The following is a 17,233-nucleotide window of genomic DNA, read 5'->3' as shown; positions in this document are numbered from 1 at the left end:
ACAAGTTATAGAACGCGCTCAAGCAGAAATCTTTGCTCGGGGTCACATTAGTTTAGGTGATGGGGATAAAGCACATGTGGCTGATAATTGAAGAAATGTGCTTCTGTGGGAGGGGCGAACGTTTGAGTTTACGTAGCATCAGCCAGCTTGTGTTAAGCGATGGCATTCCCATTGAAGCATATGAGATGAAGCTAACATTGGATGATTTTGGACAGCCAAACAAATACTGCAGTAAATAGTATAATCTATTTAAGCTACATTTAGTAGAGTAGAAAACCGATCTGTGCTAGTTTTTTTAGTGTTTAGATGCTGGTGAAGAATCGTGTTGTGTGATCATGGGCTGAAAACAGTGTATGTGTGTGTCTCTCTCTCTCTTTGTGTGTGCGTGTGGTCAGTGGAGCGCTACAAATACGAGTCAGGAGACCCTGTTTGGCTCCCGGCACTGAACGATTATCAGAAGTTATTAGATGTTACATCGTGTTCTCTACCTGGAGGCTGCTGGATAAGAGTCACGCTAGCAAACACACACACACACACACACACACACACACACACACACACACACACACACACACACACACACACACACACACACACACACACACACACACACACACACACACACACACACACACACACACACACGAGTAAAACATTTAAGTTATCCATCTCTGTTGAAGTTGTATGCTGCACATATACTGTATATAACCCTCTCACGCTTACCATAAATGAAGTCCACTCTCTCTTTCTCACACACAAGCAAACACACACACATTTACAGCTGGCTGTGTCTGACTGGGTGGCTGAGATCAGAGGTGCAGATCAGTTGGTTTATGTATAGTCTGAAGGCCTCCACAAGATGTTCGAGTTAGTCATGGTACACAGAGACCATATTCACTCTAATTCTCTTACAGCTCTGCTGACTGATATTGGCTAAACACCCTAAAAGGACCTGTGTCCAATAAACTAAACAAACAGCTTTATTTAAACAAAAACACAAGTTGATGTCGGAGTGTAAACTCATATGGGATGTAAATCTTAAATGTTCTGAAGACATCGAACATCAAACCAAGCTGAAATCAATGACTGGTAAATATCACCTGGTCATGAGGAGCTTAAGAACTGTGAAACTTGAAAATTTGAATAATCAATATGTCTAAAATATCCACGGGAGGCTGCCTATTGAATTAAAGAGCAAAACTAATTTCCCTCTATGGAACTTCAGTCCTGCTCTCAGAAATCAGAAAAAAAGAAAGAAATGTCAGCGTTGTATTAGTAAAAAAACAACTAGGAAATGTTATCAGTACATCTGTCAAGGGTATGTAGTTAGAGCAGGCCAATACTGTGATCTAAAGAGAGAATGGTTGAACCCACATGATAGTATGTTCGACAGTAAAGAAACCTGTCTTTTCAAAGTAAAGTTCACACGTGCGTGAAGTGGTCAAGAGGAGGACAGGCAGTGAGATATTAGACAGTAGAATATTACAGCAGACAGTAGGTGATGTTACACTGTCAGATGTTATAACAGAGGATGACTCTGGACAGTGACCTGTGTAAAAGTCCCTGAAGCAGCTGTCAGAGTGAGAGAACAGCTGAAATGTAGATGCTGCTGTGAAAAAATGTGCCAATAAAAAGGCTAAAACTTGGCGAGCCATAAGGGTGATGATGATATAGTGAACACAATGTTTGTTTTGCAGTCAATTTGTTTAAATTGTATCAATCATTTAGATTAAGACAATTTCAAACGAGTGTGTTTTCACCAGGAAGGGCAGTCAATTTGTTTTCATGATTCATGAGTCTTATTTGTATACCTGCAAGAAAAGTCTAAGTACAAGACATTTGGTGATATTGCCACAGATTTTTCTTAAAGTGCTACATATACCTTAAGAATGAATATGTTTGTAAGAGGCCTATTGACTTATATGATTCCGTGTTATGTCAAAAATGTATCTTGAAGTTATAAATTTAGTGAGCGTTATTGAATAAGCAGTTAGCTGGTCTATAGGGCTTATAGGCGTCTTGCAGCTTATTATTTTGGTCCCGGTGAAACACTAATGTTACTTAATGTGTGATTCTATCTGACTTCTCATCAACCTTGTTCCAAGCAGCAGCAGGACAGGTTTTTCAGCAAACGAGGCCTGTTAAAATGCCTGTGTCGAGAAGCGAACAGCAGTCAGACAAAATTAGCAAGTAGCCAGAGATGAAAGTCCAAAGACCCCTGAGATATTCTTCTCAGAACTTCAAAGAGACCAAACCACTTGTAAAAACAGAGTTTAGATGATGTTTTATTCATCAGATGGCCAAAACCCCAACTCCAATTCAATGATAGTGCTGCTCTGTGTCTATGCATGTAGCATGTGATAGCTATGTTAGCCACAAAAACTAAGAATACTACATTGTGTGCGTGTGTGATTTTCTAAGTCCTATTGGTTAAAAAAATTACAATTATGCTAAAGCGGTTTCTAGACTTATATAAAAAATCTTGGAAGCCATTTTGGGTTACATCAACCAAACATGTCCAAAAACTGTGTCTAAAATGCCAAAAAGTAAATAAGGGCGGTTTAAGTTTTTTTATTAGCCTAAGAAGTAAGAGAACTTTCTCTGGCTAGAAAGAAGCATTTGGTCTTCACTTGAGGTGAACACGTACAAAATTTGATTTGTAATATGCGGTTTTCACTGGACTGAAACAGATTAGCGGTAAATGTGTTGGACAGTTTGTTTTGCAGGTGAACAAAAACCTAGTTTGTCCCTTTGTTGGGCGTTCAGTGGCACCCTCCAAGTGTTATCTAACCCTAACAACTGGAGCAGTCGCTTGGCTGGAGGAAACAAGGGGACCAGTGTTTGTCGCCGACAGGAACGGCGGAGGGAAATTCTGCTGTCCTCGGCTCTCCATTCCAATCACTCTCATGCTGTAATTCTAGGGAACACAGTGCAAGTACTGTTGATGTGTCTGAATAACCTGCAGGTCTTTCCTAAGTCTACGTCTCTCATGTCTGTGTGGGTATTTGCATGTGAGGACAGTATTCAGGCCTTTTTATTTCCATATTCACACACAGGAATGCAGATTATTATCCGATATTGCACACCAGTTGTTGTTTCCCTCATTCTCTATTACATTTATCCATGAATAAGGAGTTTGTTTGGTTTTTCCTCCGGCTTTCCGCTGTGCACTATAACCCCAGTTTTGCTCTACATTTCCTTGGCTGGGCACACGTCTGTATTTATTTTTTTTTCACCTAGAGGAAATGATTTCTGACTAAGAGATGGGGGAGGAACAACAAATTTCGATCCTACCTTTGAACCCATCTTATGTGCACACTGCAACCCAGTTTGGTTCCCATATGACCAAGCCATAGTCAAAACTCTGTTTCTGCTTCCTTTCACGACAGCACGAAGACTCCTCATAACAATGTCTGTGGTTGCTTTATTAAGATATTCAATAAGTGATATTTGAGTATTATTAAACTAGAGGCTTTTATGTGGGTTCACATGTGCAAATGTGGATTCTGCCAACAATTCAGTCCTCTTTGATACAAAGTAAGGTATTCAAGGTGCATAGCACATTCCAAGGCCAATGGTTATCATAGTGTGTTAAAAGAAAGACTATATCTCCCTGTTCTATTATTTTTACCCGTATTCCATTTCATTGTAAACTGTTGTGGTGCTCCAGCTTCCATCCTCGCCTTGACATCCCTCTAAACAACACGACTGTGCTGCTCGTCTTTTTCCTCGTAACTCAATACTGGCCTGAGTACAAGTACAAACTTTTACACATGCAGGTGTGCACACACCAGACCGCACACACACACATACACACACACACCAAGCAGTGTGCATTTACTCCTTCTTCAAAAAGGTTGTCAGAGCATATCACATCAGCTAAGCCGAGCTTGCATGCCTTGGAAAGTGGAAGGAGGGTTAGGGTTAGATACTCGTCCTCCTTCCAAAACAAAACCTTCAGCCAAATAAACAAATTAGCAAAGAGACACAAGGGTGGGTTTATGACTATCTGTTCAATTTCCTATAGAAAAAGAGAGAGAGAGAGAGAAGGAAAGAGACAGAAGGAAGAGAGAAAAGGGGGGGGTGAAATCCCCCTTTTCTTCAAGTACAATGTCATTTCCTGGTGGATATTCGACCACAAAGACCAGAGACCAGAGTTGTTGTGGAGCTACACGCCAAAGGGTACGAAGACAGAGAGAGACATTTTGGCGAGTGGAGAGGGGTGAAAGAGAGGGCTAACCAGAATGTTCTAGTCCTCCCATGGTATGTTGACAATTCCTTAAGCAGCGTGAGGAAATTGCTTTCTCTGACGTGAGGAGGAGATTTGATAATTGGGGGCTTGCCGAAAGAAACAGGAGCTATAGGAGTGCATTTTATACAACGAGTTGTTTGTATATATGGAGTGTACATGCATTTAGAGTATCCCACATATTAGAGCCTTGCAAATGGGTTCTGGAAAGAGACTGCCCTTCAATAACATTCACCACTAACAGTTAAGCTATGAACTGTGGGTTGAGGCAGCCAGTCAACAGAGGGCCAGCCAGAGCTTGGGGCTGATGTATGGTAAAGTACAGCAGAGGCAGACTCACCTTCTTCTTGCTGCAGTAGATTTGCCATTTCTTCTCATCAGGCAGAGCGAACATGGCCTCCCTGTTCTTATCCGTCAGGTCCAGCTCATCCTACAACAACAAGGGAGGTTGTTTTATCGACACAGTAAAACCATACATTCAATAAAAAAAACTCAACAAACAAAGAAAATAGTCGAGCACCATTTTAAGTAATTGCTATAGCAGTTTCCAGACATAATCTCCAGAAAATGTCCGGAAAAAATGTTTCAGACATTTTTCAGGGTTTGTCTTTTAGAAGAATAGAAGCAAATGATTGTCCGATTCAGCCACGTTCCAAACAACCAGAAAAACATTCAGGTGAGGAGTGGTATTTGGGTTGAACATGTACGAGGCACGACATGATGAAAATCACATGTTTTTGTTTACAGCACATCAACACTGCTGTCAGATCTTACCACCAAAAGGTCTCAAATCACATGGTCTTTCCAATTTGACATCTTCATCAGCATCTTCTACGTGTACAACATCTCTTTTTCATCCTTAGATATATTTTAAGTGTGTCATGTTTTAAAAACGTGATCAACTATGGGTGAATTTCCCAGACATTTCCCTCCTATAACCTCACAAATGGTCTCACTCTGACATTTTCCAGACATTTTACAACGGGACTGGCAGGAAAAGTTCTGGAAAATGTTGGATGAAACTAACTGAGGCATATGCATTCTCACCTACAGCCCCTCTGGAAATTTTCAGGAAAATGCACGGAGTTCAGAGTATGTCTAACTACAGCTTATGAGAGAAGAGAATATTATCTAACTATCCCTCAGTCCATGTTGTTTTCTTGTCCCTGCAGCAATACAGAGAAATAAATGACTACAGATGTCCAGGGGAGTGAAGTTTACACAGTGTCATTTGATTGTCCAACCTTCCCACTGCCTAACCAGGGACCGGTCTCCACAGACTACAGAGGAGTGTTTTGATATTCACCCTGCTGCTCGTCTCAATTCTTCAGCTTGGTACAAGGAGCCTCCTGCACCTTTTGAAATGCATATGAACCCAGGAAATGAGTCTCTGTGTGCCAGAAAGGAAAAGTGTATTCTTGGGAGAGAGAAATGGATAAACCAGGGTAGAAAAAAAGAGATGCATTGATAGAAAAAGAGGAAGGTGCTGAATAAAGGAGAGAAAAGAAGCTATGAGGTTCTGGAAATGGATATGCAAAAAAACATAGTGGAGAGGGTGAGATGCTAGAGCACCCGAGCATTGTGTACAAGCTCACACTAATCTCATCATAATGGTTTTGCTACCATGACGTCAGCCAGAAGTGCTGGGCCCCCAGGGCCCCCCAGAGTGAAGATGGCTACCGGTGCCAGAGCTGGGGCCCCTCAAAGCCGGCCAGTAGATTCACAGGATTTGTTTTCAGCCATTCAGCTGGACAGGGTGGGCTGAGGTGGCCCACATTCCAAGTGTCTGACACTACACTGTGAAGAATGACATCATCTCTCACCCAGTCCTTTCAATGGGACGGCCAGCAGCAGCTTTACAGTGGTTTGGAAAAAAAAGGCAAAAATTCCAAGGGTGTGAACTTCATGGAGGCTAATGCGAACAGAAACCACAATAAAGCTTTGGACTCTTTGATTTAAAAACTTTTCATCTTAACTCTTTTTTCACTGATTGTCTGTGACTCACGAACCGAGCCGATCATCCAGAGTCTACGTTAACTTACCATAATGGCTGCTGTGTATGTGACACAGTATGGTCTAGAAGCATTGACTGCACATAAAGATGGACAACATGTCCACTCTCCCAAAGTGAAGCCAAAGTGTCTTGATCACCCTCTAGGGGCTGGCTGCAGTATAGCCTATGATTACCACCTTCTCCATGCTTGTGGATTTGACAAGGACCAAAAGCACACATAAAATGAATGTTTCTCAAAGATGGTGTCTGGTGTATGTTTTAGCTAGTTGTTATCACACTGTTCATTGTTTTCAGGAAGTTTAGGGTTAATTATTTGATGCAGTAAAAATGGGATGAAACCTGACAATAGACAGCTGAGACTGACACATGATTGGTTGTGTGTGTGTGTATGGGCGGGCACTCTCTACTCGAGCCCCCAATTGCTACTGCACAGTCTGACTCCAAATGAGAAAGATGGCAGCATTCTTATCTGGGATATTTTGTCTTCATTTCTGGATACTGGGAGGAAGTGGAGACACGTCATCCATCTTTATATACAGTCTATATGTTCTTGACTGTCAAGAAGGAAACCAGTCGCCATGTGCCAACTGAACATCATCACTCTCTGCACTTCAATCATTACAGATTTCAGCTTTGGCTTGGATCTCAATCCTTTCTCCACATCCTCCAGAGGAAACAGAGGACTCGAAGCGAGCTCGTCTCTGGCCTGTGGCCTGCTCGCTGGGTCAAAGCCCTCCCATATAAGCTGCTGCTGTTTGGAGGAGCTGATACTGAGAGCTGGTGGGGAAATCAGTGAGATTGAGACCCTCTGGATTTGAACCAGATGGGAGCTGAGCCCGGTAGCTGATCTCCACGCTCCACGTTCTCTCTGTCCAACCCCCGCCCCCCCAACAACCCCTCAAGCCTCTCAATTTAAGGTCTTATATGGTGGGGGAGTTATGCGAGGAGGCAATATACGTCAGCAATGAAATGAGGATTTAGGATGTTTTTTTTAAAAGAATTCCATTTAGAAACGGATAAATAATTACATAAGTTGTATTAATAGAATGTTGTCACAATCAAGAACAAGAGGGTGGACTATGGCCTAATGCATATTGAGGGCTTAAAATGAGGACTGCTAGTTTCACTTAGTTGTTTTCAGAAAGAAGAGGCACCAGTTTGAATCAGAGAAAATGGAAAAGAGAGATGAAGTCGGGGATGAGGACATTGGGTGGGTGGAGGAATGTTCCTGTCATGCCAGCCAAAGGACTTTTCACTTTTCCAGTTATGCAATATCTTCCACCTTCTATCCCTGCTTCCCCCCCCCACCCCACGCCATCAAAACCTTGCTCCAATACCACATCCGCATCACATGGCCTGTCCTCATGACCGTAGCAACACCCAAAAAAACACCCGCTCCCTCTCGGTTTTCCAAAACAAAACAAAACAAAACCACTTTGCTGCGTAAAATCCTTCCCTTGATGTGCCCCCGTCCTCCTACAGCAGCACGCTCCAGTTGGGAATTCACATAAACCAAAGCTAATATTGTTACACCTGCTGCTCCAGAGGGGGAAAAAACACACATACCTAAGGCTTCTGAACCCTTCCTTTCATATTTCATACAGCACTGCCTATCGAATAATTTTACAAATTAAAAAGGGTGTCGTGGCTGTGAGTCTTTGACTGTCACGTCCGTTCCAGACTGACTGACCTTCTCTGTCACTCAATTTCCTGTTTCTGAAGACGGGCGGGCTACATCAGCTGTGCTGGGATAATAGAAAAGATGTGGTGGAGAGAGATGGAGCTCGGAAAGCAATACTTATAGATTTAGTCTCCAGTTTAATTTCGTGTGAGACGCTTTAATGAATTAACACAATATAAAAGACACAGAATTGGAATTTATTGTCATTCTCTCCATTGATTGGTACATATTGGAACTGTGTGTATTAAAAATTGTAATTTTTGATGTATTTATTCCTATTTGCCCCCTCTTGCTCACTGGGATCTTTGTGTACTTAGCATTTATATGGCACTTTAACTGCTCATGCATGAACTGTAACTGAATCATTTAAAAAACAACTTAATAACCAACCATTCATTTCCCCCAGTCTCTCCTCTTTGGCGTCATCTCTGTTTATTAAATAGATTCCTAGATTCCAAGCAAAAGCCCACATTCTGAATTTGGGCCCACTTGAGTTCTTTCCATATGAATTCCTGAAAACACTACACTACATCTGTAATTCATGCACAAACAAGAGACTCATCCATCTTCTTTAGTTGCTCTTGGAATCACAGAAAATATGTGTATTGGCGAAAGTGATATTTTAATCCTCCACATGCCAACATTTATCTTTGACCTTAGATCTTACAGGTGAAACTTAGCGTATTTAAAAAATACATGAACATAATGAAGTGTATCACCCCTATCGGATTATGCTATGAATCATAGCTTATATGGCTAAATAGTTTCAGTCGACATAACAGGAGTCAGATGACACAACATCTCAGTGGGTGAATTAAACATGTATCTACACCATATGCAAAGATTGTTATGGTAAAAAGTGTTGAGTTGCAATGAACCATGGGAGTGCAATACCTGTTACTGCTGTTCAGACTACAGATCTACTCCAGATCTGTTTGGGTGGATGGTACTTCAAGTTTAAAGGACCTTTGTTGTCATGGTTACAAGAATAACAGACAGTTAAGGTTGTGGACCAGTCATGGGTAAAACAAACCCTGATCATATGAAAGTCCTGGGTTTTGAGTTGGACCCATTCATCTGGCTCAAGCACCTCCCAACTCAGACTTTGTCGCTCTTCTATTGCATCACATGGCCCGACACCACTATTGGTCGTAACAAGATGCTTGCACTCAAGACCTATGGGGTCATTTTTTCAGGAAGGACAATTTTACTTTGGAGGCAGACAAAAATCTGCACTAGATAAACAGGGTGTCACCGAATGACTAAAGGTGTGATTGCTGAGCATCACCACCGCTGAATGTGAAGTGTGTGGTCCATGAATGACAGCCTTTAGCATGCATGTGCAACTATGATGTGGCGTTTCCACACAGGATATGAATGTCGATAACTTATGTGAAGTGTCACAGCCCTAGCGGAGAGGGTCAGTGTGGCACACACTATACTATATATACACACAGACACATATATACGTATAAATACATACAAATATCCTGCAGGAGTCTCTTGATGAGACAGGAAGGCAGAGGAAAGACAGGCAAGATGGCAGGAAGTCATATGAGGCCTCAAGGGGACCCACAGGAAGCTGTAGCTGCCATTATTGACCCAAACAAGATTCAATCAGTGTGTGTGTGTGTTTGCCAAAGTCAGGCTCTGAATCATTGGCCACAACCAAAAAAAGACCGACTTCTTATTCTGACGATATGGTGAGAACAGATTTAGCTACTTAACATCACCCGACAAATCACAAACAAACGCACGGTGGCTGCTCTCAAACTACTTTGCAGCGTTCAGATGAGTCATAGTATCCTCTCTTTGATGAGTCAGCCATTAGCCGCTGCTAACCTACTGCCTCTTCGTCCCTTCAAATAAGGTTTGACTGTGAGAGCTGGCGTCTACACATAGTTCAGACAAGAATATTACAAGTGGGAAGGAGGGAGGTGGGAACAAGAAAGAGAGGGTGCACCCCAGGGTGTACACTGGAGGAAACCCACTCCCAATGAGGCAGAGGGTGGAGAACATTTCCATTCCCTCTTGTTACGCAACACATTGATTTGCGTCCGGCTTGAGAGTCACACTGAAGGGAACATTAGTATGAGATTTATGTTTCAAAGAGTCCAGTTTTCCTGGAAACACAAGTGGAGGTTTCAAATGAGAACGGATCATTTTACCATCGCAGCTTTGAGATCGTAATTTACGTGCTTCTAAAAACAGCGACTGGGAGTTATATGGAGTGGAAGCTATGAGAGGTTGTGGCGCACAGATGCAGTGCCTGACACTGGACAGCTGGACCACGGCCCAGAGTGGTTGGATTAAAACTGTCCCAAATAACGAGACAGAGAAAAGAAGAATGAGGCTCCCATATAGAGAAATAGATAAAGCAGATAGAAAAAGAGGGCAGAGCAACACACATTCATATGATATCTGCCAGTACTGTACTTGCCAAATGTTGGCTCAATAGACCCGACTCAGTTGTGCCAATTTGGCTTCATATGCTGTACATTATAACTTCTCTCCTTTCAACTTGCTGCGGAGGGTAAAAGACCGGGTCTTCCCTTTTACTAATAAGAGAAACACTTGGATGTATTTGCTGCATTTTACTGTATGCAAACAAATAATGCCATACAGATGCTGAGTCAGGCTTGGCATATTTCCATTTACAACTACAATCTAAACTGAGCCACTAAGCTTCTGTATCTGTTGCATTTTGTCTTCTTATGCATCTACTTTTCTTCAGGGGCACTGTTTAGTTGAGTTCAGACCCCTGTGTCAAATGTGTTGACAACACAGACTGTATATAAAGATGGACAATGCCTCTCTACTTCCTCCCACTATCCAGAAATTAAGCCAAATGTCCTGGATACGAATGCCGCCATCCAGCGCATTTGGAGCCAGAGTCTGTGGAGTAGTGATCAGGGGAGGGATCTGTGGTATTAAAGTGCCGACCAATCATGAGTCTCAGCTGTCAATCATTACATCCCTCACTGTTAACTTAGCATCAAATAAATAAACTTATCATAAAAATAAACACACAAACAATAACATTTGACGTGTGCTTTCACTTTTTAGTTTGGTCCATGTCCCATCTGCAGACATGGTGGAGGTTGGGTTTATGACGCTTTGTTTTCACTTTTGGGGAGCTTGTTGTTTATATACAGTGGTTAGCACAGATATTTGTATATTCGACGGCATGTCGATCTTTCCATGGAAGCTTGTTTCTTGCCATGAGTTGAAACTAGTAAATGCTCATCTAGTTGTCCCCAAACAACCTCAAGCTTTGGTTTCTCTTTGAGAAACAAATACTGCATTTGGTTTACCAAACTGCCACCAGTGCAAAACGTTGCCAAGTAACTGAGCAGAACCCATTTTTAATTACCAACATATGAGAGCGACTCCACATCTGATGATGAAATGTTATTAGCAGGGAATTGCCTCGACTAACAAGATAAAGCTGTCATTGTTCTTGAAGCACGGCCAAACTTCACACATGGTGTATATATTTATGTCAACTGTGCGTGCAAGCCTTGAAACACGGGTGGAAAGAAACTGCAGCACCAAGATCTAAGGAACAGACTCCCGAACTGCGGCACATTTGCATCTGACCGCAGAATTTCCTGATAGAAAATGTGTAGTTTAATTGATACGATCCATTAGCCCCTCTGATGTGGTGTTTCTTCATTGTGTCCAAATCAGGGGCGATTGCTTCCAGGTTCATTTCCATGGGTTTGTCGAGTTCATTACCAGGCAGAAGGCTTTCATATGGTTTACGACAGACTTGGAAGCGTGTTTATTCCTCAGACTTTCTCTAGGATGAGATGCTTATTCTGGAATATTAGGTTATATATGCAAGTTAAAGACCAAGGACAACAAGTAATCTCTTTTGCATTATTACATTCGTTATATAACGCTTATATATTCATCGCCATGGCAATATGCCTGTGTTATGTTCACCTCTATATTATCCAAAGTAGGTTATCCGCCAAACAAGCGCAAGGGAGAGACGCATCAAATCACATGTTCCATTTACTATTCCAAGCAACAGCAAAGAGCAGGGAGGCAAGTTACAGCTAAGGATTTTCTGGCTAACAATTTTACATATAATATTCCTGAGACAAGTCTTTTCCTCCACAAACAGTGTAAGCTGAGTGCGCTCTGTGGAGTCTCTAGACACAGTGGAAGACCCCATTATGGACCTGAGGACACGTGGAGGTGGTTTACTCCTCCGTCTGGCCCAGATCTGTCGCTCCCACAACAGAGGCTCCATTGAGTCTCATTCTCCTCCTCAGAAAAAGGCTTTCATAACAATAATCCCCATCTGCCATTTCCATGGAAACACACCATGTTATGTTATTTCCTATTTTTTTCTTAATTTCCTCCCCTGTGGTGCAGGTCCTTGCCTCCCTTCATCGACTCTGCTTGCATTACAAGCAGTGTGTCCAGACTAAGTGACTGCGCGAGGTCTGCATGTACAGATACTTGGAGACATGGTCAAATATGTCAGCATGTCGGCTGGAGGATCAATAAAACAGATGTGGAGAACCAATGGCTTGGCCAGATGACCATCGTTAGGTAGAAGTTGTTCGGTCGTCCAATCAAAGCAGACATGAATCAAACTGTCACAGGTTGAGTGATCATCTCACTGGAACATCACAATTTCTTTTTCCAACTTTCTAGCATGAGATTTTAACTAGAGCCTGGCCAATACTGAATTTTTGGGGCCGATGCTGAAACTGATTTAAGGGCATAATAAAAGTCTCATTTATTCTTCTAAGTATATAGGTTGTTGGTCCATTTGAAGTGGAAGAGAATAGGTTTTGATGTAATGTATTTTTAACTATTTCAAAAAGGGACCCCAAGCATAATTTTCTTCAACTTGTCCAGGGTGTACCCAGCCTCTCGCCCAATGTCAGCTGGGATTGGCTTCAGCTCCCCCACAACCCTCAAAGGATAAGCGTTATAGATAATGGATGGATGAATCTTTTTCTGCATTGTGTTCTCTAAAATTATATCATATACAACGATTCAATGATCGACAACTATCTGCCAATAAAACTGGCAAACAATATAATGGTCAGGCTCTAATTTTAACTTTAAATGTTACATTTAATGCCGAAATTCCACAGTTGAGCAAGCACAATATGAAGCAGAGCCCAACCAAGACATTGCTCCAAAGACAAACTCTCTAAGCTTGAGAGCGACGCTGTCAGATGCAGCCGTCCAACAGCCATCTTCAGAATAATCTATTCACAACATGTGGAAGGGCCCAGATCCAGCAAGAAAATGCCAAATCCTCTTTCTCTCCAGGGCCGAAAAGCTGCAAGTCAAGACGTTTTGAAATCAGGGACGAATCCTTTCTGCTCTGCTTCTTCCTTAGCTCATGCATCTGTGTAAACTCCATCGCATGCTCAGATATTTACCTCAGAATAAGCTGTGGGTCATTTGGTCCTCTCAACCGTGAGGACTGCCGTAATTTGTCTAAGCGCTTCCATATGAAAAACATGTTTCTGTTTATTTCAGCAATACACTGACTCTGTGAGCTTTCTGAAAGTTTTCTCCATGTCAAAACCAGATTCATGTAAGTTCATCTCTGCACAGACACAAAAAGGCATCAAGTGGGTCAAATAGCAACCTGCAGGTCCTTCAGAACTAAGCTATTGAACAGTACTGATTGAGGCAATCAATGTTTGATTGCTACAATCCTACCTTTTAATGTGCTCTAATCAAGCCTATAAATATGCTGGAACTTCCTATGCTTAATGGCTTGTGTGTTAGCAGTGAGTATAAAAAGAAGGCAAACAGCAAATTTAGGGTCAAATTGGGTTATTTAGATGGAAAAGGGGGAAATGCTCATTAGGGAAAAATCTGCATTGATACGAATAAATAATTTCCTATTATAAATGGAATTTCACTTAATCTCTTGAGTTGATTTTGACAGTTGTTAGAGTGATGTATCCTGCAGGCAGTGAGGTTCAACATCCACAGAGACTTAAACTCAAATGCGTCAGAGGCTGTCCTGTTACAGTGCTGCTGAAAATAATGTTGAGAGAGACGGAGACAGAAGCTGGAAATCTGAGATTGAGGGAGAACGACAGAAACACTGTGATGCAGACGGACAGGTCTGAAAAACACCAAGAGACAGACACTGAAAAAAACAGAGGCAGAAACAGCAAAGCCCTGTTCTTCCAGCAAACCCAGAACCAGCTTGCATGGCAGCTGAAACCCACAGAGGACTTCTCCGTTCTGACAGCTGTGCCCTGATCCCTCGGCACACCATGGACACATGCCAACACAGACAAGCCAGTTTGGCACCGCAACAGACCAGCAACCTTTGCTAACAAGTGTGTTCTGTGCACGAGATGGGAACCGTATGAAAAGGGTGGGCTGCTTGTAGTGCAATAGATGAGCTCCTGAATTAGTTTAATGGAGTGTTAGTGGTGGGGTTTGGGGGGATTGGCCTCACCCAACCATCAAGACGCTGTCTGCATAACCCAATCCCTTCCAATTCCTGTCGCTAATCCTGTTTAGTCGGGACAATGAGTGACACGCAAAGGAAAATAGTTGGGCTACTCTGCATTAGTGTAGAAAAAAAAGAAGAAAAAACTCCAGGAACTATAATGTGCCAATACCCTGCTATGAGCCAACTTCATATATTTTTCCTCATGTTTTCACTTTTTATGAAATGAGTCACCTAAATTACTTTGTTAAATAACAGGTTAATTTAAATTCCAATGGTGACAGGTGCAGTACATATAGACATTATACAAACAAAGAACTTTACCTGGTTACCTGTTTACATTGAAGTTAGACTGTTTGCACGATTATGCAAAAACCATTGAACCAATCTTCTTAAAACTTGATGAAGGGTGGGTTATAGGCCAAGGAAGAGCCCATTAACTTTTGAAGTGGATTGCGAGATAGGGTGTTAGCCTTGGCAGAGGGATTCGCTCTCTGGTTTCTATTGCATTCTGTGAAGAGGGTGCCTAGTTGTTTGAAAAGTGATGCGTTTGTTTGATGTGATTCTGATCCATTACTGAAATATCTGAAGGGTTTATGGGTCCAAAGCTTAAAACCAATAAAACACAGAGTCATTACAAATCAAATCCCGAAATGTTTTTGTTTTATAGGGATAGTTCACCCAGAAAGGAAAATTCACTCATTATCTACTCACCCCTTGGCCGATGGAGTCAGTGTTTGAGTGCACAAAACACTGCTGGAGTTTCAGGGGTAAACAGTGTTGCAGCCAAATCAAATTCAATTGAAGAAATAAGTGAACAATTTACTTTACTTCAGACATAAAAAAACAACAGAAAAAAACACAACATGCCTCCATACTGCTCCTGTGGTGTCATACGAGTATCTTGAAGTTTTAAGCCTAAATGTCCGCTGATACCTTCCAACGAGGTGCATTCAGGGACTGCCATCATTTCATCCCTCTCTCCCTCTCTGAAACACTGTCATCCCTCAATATTCCTCTTTCTTTTCTCCATCAACCCCCCTCTGAGAGTAACTTTGGAAATGCTAATGGCCGCTAGCTTAGCCACTTCTGGTGGACATTTATGCTTAAAACATGGTGGAAATGACCTCGTTGAAAGTCGGGGCTTGCGGACACTTTGATGACACCACAGGAGCAGTATGGAGGCATGCTAGGTTTTTTTGTTGTGTTTTTACGTTAGAAGAAGTGGTCACCAGTCAATTCAATTGTATTTGATTCAGTTGCTACACTGTTTACTCCTGAAACTCCAAAAGTGTTTTGTGGACTCAAACACTTAACCTGCCCCGCCATCGGCATAGGGGTGAGTAGATAATGAGTGAAATTTCATTTCTGGGTGAACTATCCCTTTTAAGACCAATGAAGTCCAGGCCTAGTGGATTTAGCTATGCATTTAGATTATGTCGTGTCTACTCACCACCAATTCCGAGAAACGTGCATGCAGCTCCTCGGCGAGTGGCATGGGGGCGCTGAACTCCAGCAGCTGCAAGGGAACAGTGTCCTTCAAGTTGATCTCTGGGGGCTCGCTGCTGCCGAAGCAGCAGAGGAAGCCCAGGCCCGGCCGCGTCCTCTTCCTGGGGGGCATGATGGCTGTGGTGACACACGTGGCAGTGGTGGCGCTGGACCAGGATGGTAAAGGAAGGGGCCAAGGGCAGGGATGGGGAGTGGAGAGGAGGACGAGGCTGCTATCTAGGGGGCATGATCTGGAACAGAGAGGAGAAAGAGAGAAACATGTTACACAGAGGAAATGCAATCTGACCTATGATTGATTTGCCAAGTATTATTAAGAATTACTTGCAATGATTTAGACATGAATGTTTAATGTCAGAACGCATTACACTTCCATGTGCAGCACAACAGAGATTCAAAGTCAGGTCGATGATTTCTTGGAATGAATTATTTGTAGTGCACAGGAAGCAAAGCAATTTATGTTTCCAGCACCCACAGTTTGTTTGGAAGAAATACAGGAACATGAGCAGCAACAGCCAACAAGGCCAAACAAAGGAAAACTGCTCCCTCAAGAATCTTCAACAGAAAATAACAAGCAGCAAGACGTTACAGTACTGGAAATTGAAAGTGCGCAGCAAAAATCCTTTGACAACGAGGGCCTACCAATACAGATGACACTAAATTCTACAGGAAGGAAGTAGCAAGTGCAAGACTGTTAACACCTGATCGTTTCTGGTCCTTTGTCCCCTTATATTGTGTCCATATAAATATGTGCCATGGTAGAGATGTTATTGCTGTGAGACCAGAGAGCACAGAGGCGGCAGGGGCTGCCATCATATCCTTGTCTTGACATCAGTCGCTCTTGTGCCTCGACAAAGAAACCTCTTGTCCGTGAGGTACAATGGTGCCCCTGCAGTGTGTGTTGTTTATGCAGAAACGCTGTGAGAGCTGCCCCAGCAGTGTCCTCACTCCTTCAATGGTGCAGAAGCTGTATATGTGTTTGTGTAATGAATGACACCCACTGCAACAGCTGAATGGGCCAAGACACCCAGGAGGATTTCCTCGGTGCTACCAAAGGGATATGGGTGGTCTTCACTGTATGAACAATACACCCTCTACACTAGATTACGTCCTATCAGGCATACACCCACTTACAGAATGTGATCGTACACCCACAATGGCTGGCACAGATGCCAAAGCTCTTCTTTATGCAACAGATTTCCGCATTTGTGAATGAATGGTCTTCAAGCCTGTTATGCTAATACCATGGACATGAAACATCCAGCAGAAATATTTCTCCAAGAAATCAATTTTGGATCCATTTATGTTTGATACAATGAAAGAATAAAAACA

The 17,233-nt window shown here is 42.4% G+C and overlaps 1 protein-coding gene across 5 annotated transcripts in view; it reads right to left on the bottom strand.

Annotated features, from left to right (window-relative positions):
* The window catches only part of daam2 (dishevelled associated activator of morphogenesis 2), a 103,021-nt gene that overhangs the window by 49,619 nt on the left and 36,169 nt on the right, over window positions 1–17,233 (bottom strand). For all 5 annotated transcript variants that reach the window (XM_035167492.2, XM_035167491.2, XM_035167488.2 and 2 more), the window contains exons 2-3: window positions 15,849–16,134; window positions 4,590–4,679 (exon numbers count right to left, since the gene is read on the bottom strand). In XM_035167492.2, the coding sequence (XP_035023383.1) occupies window positions 4,590–4,679; window positions 15,849–16,016 (258 nt within the window). In that variant the 5' untranslated portion in view covers window positions 16,017–16,134. The remainder of the gene's footprint in view (window positions 1–4,589; window positions 4,680–15,848; window positions 16,135–17,233) is intronic.

This window comes from Hippoglossus stenolepis, chromosome 10, assembly GCF_022539355.2.
Source record: "Hippoglossus stenolepis isolate QCI-W04-F060 chromosome 10, HSTE1.2, whole genome shotgun sequence".
In the NCBI taxonomy this organism is placed as follows: Eukaryota; Metazoa; Chordata; class Actinopteri; order Pleuronectiformes; family Pleuronectidae; genus Hippoglossus; species Hippoglossus stenolepis.
This window is presented reverse-complemented; position numbering and strand designations above follow the sequence as displayed.